The sequence below is a fragment of the Arachis duranensis genome, chromosome 2 (genome assembly GCF_000817695.3).
Source record: "Arachis duranensis cultivar V14167 chromosome 2, aradu.V14167.gnm2.J7QH, whole genome shotgun sequence".
NCBI classification, from domain to species: Eukaryota; Viridiplantae; Streptophyta; class Magnoliopsida; order Fabales; family Fabaceae; genus Arachis; species Arachis duranensis.
Genome location: NC_029773.3, coordinates 77,205,256 through 77,214,234, shown reverse-complemented (window position 1 = coordinate 77,214,234; position 8,979 = coordinate 77,205,256). Strand labels below are relative to the sequence as shown.

Sequence of the window (8,979 nt, the reverse complement as noted above, 5' to 3'; positions counted from 1 at the left end):
AAAATAAAAAATACAAGGATGAAAATAATGGCAAACCTCTCTCCCAGAGGGGGAGGAAGGTGATGAAAATTGTTCAAGTCTCGTTATCTCATAAGTGATGAACATTACATAAGCATAAACCCTTAAATAGATTACTAGTAGGGTAAAACAGTCTATTTAGTGCTAAAATCCACTTCTGAGGCCCACTTGGTGAGTGTTTGGACTGAGTTTTGATGAGATCCATGTGCCATGATGTCCTTGAGGCATGGAATGCCAGCTAGGGGTCCTTTCTGGGCTTTTGGACGTTGAGCTTTGCTCCTTGGGCGCTGGACACTTGGAAGGGGGCAGGAAGCTGGCATTGGGCACCAATTTTGGGCTTTCTAATCCGAAGCAAAGTATGGAGTATTATATATTGCTGGAAAGCTCTGAAAGTCAACTTTCTATTTCCGTTGAGAGCGCTCCATTTGAACTTCTGTAACTCCAGAAAAGATCTTCCGAATGCAGGCAGGTTAGATCTGGACAGCATCTGCAGTGCTTTCTCTGTCTCTGAATCAGACTTCTGCTCCAGCTTCTCAATTTCAGCCAGAAAATACCTGAAATTGCCCAAAAACACAAAAACTCATAGTAGAATCCAAAAATATGATTTTAACACTAAAACCTATAAAAACTAATTAAAAACTACTAAAAACTATATGAAAGTGATGTCAAAAAGCGTATAAAATATACGCTCATCAGCACTGTTTTCTTCTTATTATCTCTATTGAAGTTCTTTAATCTCTCCATACGTCCACCTCTTATTTGTAAATTACTATTTGAATCTTTAAGAACATCTATCCTCGTCACTATACTTCTCTTTATGAAATCTTATACTCTTTGACATAATATTGGAATTGTTTTTGGTACGATGTTGACCCTTGAATCTTTGAAAATGTAAAGTGCCCCTTTTTATCATGTACAATTGTATTGGCTTATGTGTTCTAAATTATGCCATTCAATTTGATGTGTCGTTCCTCCTTCTCTTTTCTTGGAGTGTAATTTAAATTTTCTTGCTTCACCATTTGTACCTTACGCATATCTTGGCTGTTTACACTTCTGATTATGTTAAAACTCTTGCAACACGGCTATTGATTCTATATTCCTCCATGAACTATGAAACCTCCATGATCATTTGAATTTATTTCGCAGTAATGCGTCACTATAGTCTTTAATCATTCCTTTTCTATGAAATCTCATACTTCTTCAGCTCAGTTTGGATATGTTTCAAACTAATGCGCTGATTTTCTTCTTATTGATCCTATTGATTTTTTTATCCAAAGGTTATCCTTGAAATTGTCAATTGATTTCTTTCTAGCAAACTTCATTGCTTGAGTATCCTTGTTTACCTGCAATTGCATTTATTCTTTCAAATTCTTGCAAACGCGGTCCTTGTCGCTTTTCTTTCTTTTCTATGGTCTATTATCCTTCTGGGTATACTCGAGATTAGTTTTAGCATCTTGTGTGACCGTTAGACTTAGTGAACGACGCATTAGTCCTTTAGGACACATTTGACATTTGGTGAATGCAAAAGATGAAACTGGTAAGTGTACGACGTCACAGGGAGTTGTGAAACCTTGTTTTACGTGAAAGAGTTCTGTTGATGTAGGACTTATGACCAATAGTAAGGTTTGCAAAGTGTTTGACAAAATTGAAAATCTTCGGATGAATTGTTCAATGAAGTACGGTTGAGAATGGTGGAGATAAGTTATGCTGAGTTTAAATAGTTGAATCTCTGAAGTTGGTATGAGATCAGTATGCGGACGTTAAGCACATCATTTTAACCCCAGCTTGTTTTATAACCTTTTGCCGCCTTGCATTACCATCACACATTTGAAACATATTATTTTGTGCATCAAGCCTATCTTGTAACCATATTTCACATCATACTTATACCCTTTATATTTTTATGCCATATGAAAATCTTGGTATTTGAAACTATATGTATATATATATTGAGGACTTTTTGCCTTTTTTTAAATGAGTTCAAGAGCGAAATAATATGAAATCTCTTTTATTTTGTATCAATTTTTGAGGTCAAAAATTTTTATAAGGTGGGTAGGATGTAAGACCTAGAAATTTTAGAAACGTGATATTTTGGTAGTGAGGGTGTTACACTATCGGGAGGTATAGCCCTGGCATGGAAGGACTTTATTAAGGTAAGGATAATTGCTCAAAACTCGTTTTCTGGGATTGCTAAAATTAAAGATGAGAATAAGCGTATGTTGTGGGGGTTGGTAGGAGTATACCTAAGTACTCATGAACAAATTAGAGTGGGGCAATTTGAGGCATTATCTGTACAACTTCAACAATTTCAAGGAAATGTTGTTTTTTGGGTGATTTCAATGCAATCAAAAATAATGAAGAAAAAGAGGGAGGGATTACAAGATCAGCACTTCCATTGAAATTTCAACAAATATATTAATGACAATCAACTAGCTGATTTGGGAATGATCGGTCAATGCTTTACATGGTCAAATAGGAGGAATTGGGGGTGAATTGATACAGGAGAGACTTGACCGGGTCATGGTAGGTGTGCCTTGGAGGGAAGGATATGAAGCAGCTGTTATTAGGAGATTATCTGAAAATGGATCGAATCATGCCCCATTGCTACTAGATGCCAACCCTCCAAGATGGTCATTAAAAAGTGCTTTAAATTCCAAGAGAGGTGGTGTGAGATAGAGGAAATGAAGAAGATTATAGTGGATGCTTGGTCTAATACTTTTCAAGGCTCACCAATGTTTGTTTTAGCCCAAAAACCGAAGATATGTCGTCACCGACTAGTCGATTGGCAGAAATAGTACCGGATAAACTCAAGAAAATAATTGAGGATTTGACTCAGCAACTGGATCAACTGAGAGAGAATGGAGTATTTGGGGGTGAAGAGCTGGTGGAGTTGGAAAACAAATTAGAAAATAAGTGGCTAAAGGAGGAGAGTTATTGGCGAGAGAAATCACGATGTAAGTGGCTAAGAGAGGGTGACAAAAATACTCGCTTCTTCCACCAAAAATTCCATGCCAGAAATCAAAAAAATAAAATCGGGGGGCTGGTTGGGAATAACGGAGACGTAGCATCCGATCCAAAAGGTATTGCATTGTGGCTGAAAATTATTTCAAAGAGTTATTTTCCGCTACTAATTACGTCAACCCTAGAGACTTTTTAATAATTTTTGCCCTACGGTAACAACTTCCATGAACCGTAGGCTGTTGAGACCAATAACAATGGAGGAAACAAAGAGAGCCACTTTCACTGTTTGCTCACAGAGTGCTCCAAGTAATGATGGATTCACTGGTAATTTTTTCCAATTCTACTGGAATGTGATATGTATATAGAGCAGTGGTGAGCTTTTTTGGTGGAGGGAGGATCATTTGATAATGTTATAGAAAATCTATCTCTTAAATTCTATATCCAAGGTTAAAGGGTTTCAACCATATGCAAATATGTTTGATCTCCAAGATTCCAGATGCCCGACATATGACACAGGTCAGACTTATTAGTCTATCCTCAGTATTTTATAAGATTATTTCGAAGATTTTGGTGCATCGACTTTAATATTTTATGAATGATCTTATTAGCCTTAATTAGAGTGCTTTCCTAAAGGGTAGATTAATTTATGATAATATTCTTGTGGCTCATGAATGTATGCATTATTTAAAAACTAAGAAATCTGGCTTGGTACATGAAATGGCCATTAAATTGGATATGAGTAAAGTCTATGATAAAGTGGAGTAGAAGTTCCTATGGTTTATAATGGAGAGAATGGGCTTTGATGCTAGATAGATATCTTGGATTCGAGAATTTGTTACTACTGTTTCTTACTCTGTACTTGTGGAAGGACAACCTTATGGCTTCTTTAAGCCAACAAGGGGAATTCGTCAAGGAGACCCCTTGTCACCATACCTTTTTCTCTTTTGTGTAGAAGGACTTTTCTATCTGTTACACAGGGCAGAGCAAAACAGGCTCATACAAGGCATTCAGATTCATAGAAGAAGTCCAGTAGTTAGCCACCTTCTTTTTGTAGATGACTTAATACTATTTTGTAAAGCAATAGAGGAAGCATGCATTAATATCCTAGCTCTACTCTATGACTACGAAAAAATCAGCGAACAGAAGGTTAATTTAAATAAATCTGCAATTTTCTTTAGCCAGAACACTCCTAATACTCTTAGACAGCACTTGGCAGAGGTGATTAACATTGAACACGTAGGAGCTCAGGATAAGTACCATGGCCTACCATCAGTGGTACAGAGATCCAAGAAAGCCACTTTTGGTGCAATTATAGACAACGTCTGCCAAAGAACTCATACATGGAAGAGGCAACTATTATCAGCTGGAGGAAGACATGTCCTAATCAAGGCAGTTGGAGAAGCTATTCCTGTGTACATCCTTTCCTATTTTTGATTACCAGAGTCACTCATAGAAGATATTCACAGGATATTATCACAATTTTGATGGGGTCAACGTGGTTCAAAGAGAAAGATGATCTGGATCAGCTGTGACCATATGACGAGACCAAAAAAGCAAGGAAGTTTGGGATTTAAGGACTTAAAGGCTCAGAATATGGCACTGTCAGGCAAACAATTCTGGCGTATTACTGCTAATCCTAACTCATTGCTGGCTCACATACTGAAAGGGAGATATTATAGATATTCAAACACATTACAAGCTATAAAAGGTTACCAACCGTCCTGGGGATGGCAGAGCTTATTAGAGGAGAGAAAGGTGGTGGAAAAAGGTTTGTGTTGGAGCATTGGCTCAGGAGAGAATATTCGCATATGGCACGACCCTTGGCTATCCCCTTATCCCTTTCAATTAAACATTAATAGCAGTCCATTCACAGGAATCAATATGGTAAAGGATTTACTTACCGAGAATAAAAAATGGAACCAGGATTTGATCACTGAGTTGTTTCCTTCAGCGGTCAGGAACCATATTCTCTCCCTCAGCATTAATGCGGATAGCAGAGACAAAATCCAGTGGATCAGGAATAAGCGGAAGCAGTACGATTCAACATCTGGCTATCTTATTGCTTACAATTTTTTTCATGACCCAATGGAGCAAATTCCAGCTGTAATGAGGAACCCTGTAATCTGAAAAGCCATTTGGAGGGTTAAAAATCCCATAAAAATACAGGTATTTTTATGGAAAGTTTCCCACGAAAAATTATCTGTGTTGAAACTTATTCACCAGCAATTTCAAACAACTTCCCCGCTGTGCTCAAGATGTAGAACGGAGTAAGAATCAATTGTGTACTGTTTGCGACACTCTGGTCCAGCAAGGGAAGTCTGGAGCTTTTTTTCCCATTGTATTGGCGATTAACCAACAGGATCCTGTCGATTTCGCAACCTAGTGGCTCACGGCGGTGAGATGCAGCCAAAGAAGTGAATCCTCCCTCACACTCTTTGCATGTATATGCTGGTCCGTATGGAAAGCTCGGAATCTAGAAATCTTTGAAGCCAAGAGAACATCAGCGTCAAGCATAATGGAAATGGCCTCTAGATTGCAACGAGAAATTCTTCAGAAAAGATGAAGCGTTAACCTCAAAGAATGCTTGTTTCAACTTTACCTTCTCTTTCTTTAAGTTTAATCTTTTTGTCTTTTAGTGATGTGTATATCATTATCTGAGCTTTTTTATTTGTCCTTCTTTGGACAATATGTCTCTTTACATTCTAAAGAAATGCAATTCATCTATCTTCAAAAAAAATCTAGTTTTAAAATTGATGAACATGCGTTATACATATTGACATTTTTTCACGTAAAAATATTTCCAAAACAAAACATTATTACAAATATAAGAAAGCAAAAAATGTGAAAGCAAGCAAATAAACAATAGCTATATAGACCAAGCACTAAATTACAGGATATGGCTAAGATCTAAAGCAATTATAGTTCCATAAACACAAGGACAACCACATTTATATTCCAAATTCACTAATTTCAATCTAAATTTTAAAATGTGTAATCAAAATAAACTAACGTCACGACTACGATTAGGGATACCATTAATTAAAATTGACAAAAAATAATAGGAAGAGGAAGAGGGACGAGGACAGCCTACCTATAAGTAGGACTAGTGGCGACAACAACAGTGACAATAACAGCGACATTCGGGCAAACAACAGCAATTACTCAGGCGATGTAATGAGTTCCAGTCGCGCCATGCAATCCTTGGAGAATGTTGGTGGTGGCCGGCGCTGGAGAAGGTGACTACTTGAGGTGGTTGGGAGAGGGAGAGGGAGAGGGTGAGGGAGAGAGAGAGTGTGCAGTTCAAATTTAGGGCACGTTTACCATTGAATTTATTGACAGTAACGAATTGCGCTTGACCAAAATGCGACGTTTCACTAAAAGAGCTTACTGTCAGATTCATCTACCGGTCAATCTGACGTTAAATGTCGCGCCATTTTTTCGTTGTTTTTCCTCCAATTTGTATCGCCAAATTTACCGTCAAAAAATAAGATCTGTCGATAATATTTGGACCTAACGAATTAATTGCCAAATTTATTGGTAAATTCGTCGGTAACTTACAATACTAAATCCGATGGTATTCAGCGCCTTTCTTATAGTGTAACCCTATAATGCATGTGATTGCACTGAAATTTATATAAAAAGTGTTTGGAAGATAATAAAATTTCAGTTCAAAATAATCAAAAGTATCTTACACAAATAACTATTAAAGCTTAACTCATAAAATCACAAACTAAATTAGAAATTTATGCTAGTAAAATTCTTAAAAATTTACTAATTTACTGCTGCGTCTATTTTGTAGCGTTATTGCTCCTTTGGAGGTTAGCACTGAAGGCAGCAAAAACATCTTCTTTAGGAGGCAGAGTTTCTTTGACAACATTAAGGTCAAGAAGTCTTTGGCTCCAATCATAAAGCTTCGGAAAATTCTCAATGACTACCAATTGAGGCAACCCCAGAACTTGATGTAATATAGGGAACCAAAAAGCCAAGAAGACACCAACAATGTCCACAAACCCAAGTGCATCTCCTCCAAAGAACAACTTGTCTTTGAGTTCATTCTCAAGAGTCTTCAAAATCTCACTCACTTCTTCAGTGCCCTTCTCACGTTTTTCCTCATCAAAGGTCCACGCGGTTGTCCATATAGTATACATGCACTAATTATGCTCCCATATTAAAATAATTGTTACTAGGTAATTCAGAAAGTAACTAAACAAGTTACTTTACATTTTTTCTATGCTTAATCCCAGGATAGATTGATGTGCGTATATATGCAAAAATATTATTGTATATCAAAATCAGTCATGATGTATTTGTACATAAATATATATAAAATTTAATTTATTTTTAATATATATTTTATATTTCAATATACATTCTATGCTAATAGTTAATTTTAGTATATACTTAGCATGATGGTATATATATGTAAAAGTAAATTTTAATAAGCATAAATAATATTTATTTTTGGTAAAATAATTTTTAAAATTTAAAATAACCATAAATAATAGATAGAAAATTTTGATCATGGATGAATTAGGATAAATTTAAATATTTATTAATATATGGGTTATTGAATTATATATTAAAATTTTTAATTATGATAATAAATACAAATTAATTTTAAAAGTGTATTTTTTAGTTATTTTTAAAAGCATTTTTAATTTGTTGAAATTATAAGTATAAATACATGATTTTTTATTTTTTTATTTTTGGATTTTTTTATGGTATTTTTAATTTGAAAGGTTAAGAATTAATTTATCACATATCTAAATTTTATATAAGAGTTTGCTACTAACTAACGTGTTATTGCATATATAAGAAATGATTCAAATTTCGGACATTTTTTTAAATAAACAATAAATTAATTTGTGATATTTTTTATTTACCAAACATAAATGGAAGAGATTAATGCATGTGATTTCCAGGTACCCATCCAAAAAAATTTAAATCCTAATAACACAAATTAAAGAAGGAGCATAAAAAAGTAAAATTACCTTTTCAGCGATAAAGATGGCCCAGAACCGAGCCAAGGCTCTTCGGTAAGGTTCGTGAGGCAAGATCTTGTACCCATCCCAAGTCTCATCAATATATTCAATAATCACAAGAGACTCTATTATGGGCTTCTCCTTGTGAAGCAATACAGGCACCTTCTTGTAAATAGGGTTGTATTTGAGAAGTAGCTGGCTCTTATTTTCAAGATTCTCTTGAAGGTATTCATGTTGGACTCCCTTCAGCTTCAGAGCTAGCTGCACTCTGTGACTAAATGGGCTTGCTCTGACTCCCAAAAGCTTCAATCCCTCTTCTTGCTCTGCTGCCATTATTGTTGTATGTAGCTTCTTCAATTTGTGGTGCGACCTTAACCAATTTTAGTAGTTTCCTTTGTCTCGGTCTTTGATTGCTTTTATCGATAGGTTAGGCATTTTCATATTGGACTTGTTCAATTTATGTAACATCATTGTAACTACATATATAAAAAGATTAGTCAGCGAAATGTTTCTTTAACTCATCTATTGTTATATTTTGACTTATTAATAATAAATAGATAATATATTGGTGTATGATAAGTAACTTTATTAAATATATCAATGTGTTATATTTCAAATGGTATAATTTTTCAATACTCACTTAAGATGCTGCAAGTTCGAGTCTCTCTACCTTTAGTAAGAAAAAAAGTAACTTTATTAAATAGATAATTTCATTAAAATTTTATTAACTGTCATTCTATTTAAATCTCATGGAAATTGTCCAAAACCTCTTATTGAAAATAATAAAGATATAAATTTTATATTCAATTATGTTAGATGTACACTAAAATTAGTTATTAGAGTAAAATATATATTAAAATACAATATATACATTAAAAATAAATTAAACTATATATGTATTTGTATACAAATATACAATAGTTAATTTTAGTGTACAGATAATATTTTTTTTTATATTTTATTGCAAATAGTTAGAAGAAGAGAAATGCATGATTCATATATTTATTAAGAGGTAAAT

General features: G+C 34.6%; 1 protein-coding gene across 1 annotated transcript; it reads right to left on the bottom strand.

The window, feature by feature from the left end:
* Window positions 1-6,608: 6,608 nt before the first annotated feature.
* On the bottom strand, window positions 6,609-8,414 carry LOC107475002 (probable glutathione S-transferase). The gene is made up of 2 exons (XM_016094646.3): window positions 7,971-8,414; window positions 6,609-7,130 (listed from the first exon to the last, which is right to left on the bottom strand). Exons 1-2 carry the CDS (start codon window positions 8,292-8,294, stop codon window positions 6,768-6,770), a joined length of 687 nt encoding a protein of 228 aa, XP_015950132.1. The 5' UTR covers window positions 8,295-8,414; the 3' UTR covers window positions 6,609-6,767.
* Between the last annotated feature and the right edge of the window lie 565 nt (window positions 8,415-8,979).

What these genes read in the sequence shown, in the direction of transcription:
- LOC107475002 (XM_016094646.3), bottom strand. Translation starts at nt 8,294, where the DNA reads ATGGCAGCAGAGCAAGAAGAGGGATTGAAGCTTTTGGGAGTCAGAGCA. An exon ending in CCATCTTTATCGCTGAAAAG is followed by an intron (nt 7,131 to 7,970) that starts GTAATTTTACTT and finishes GAGCATAATTAG; the next exon opens with TGCATGTATACTATATGGAC.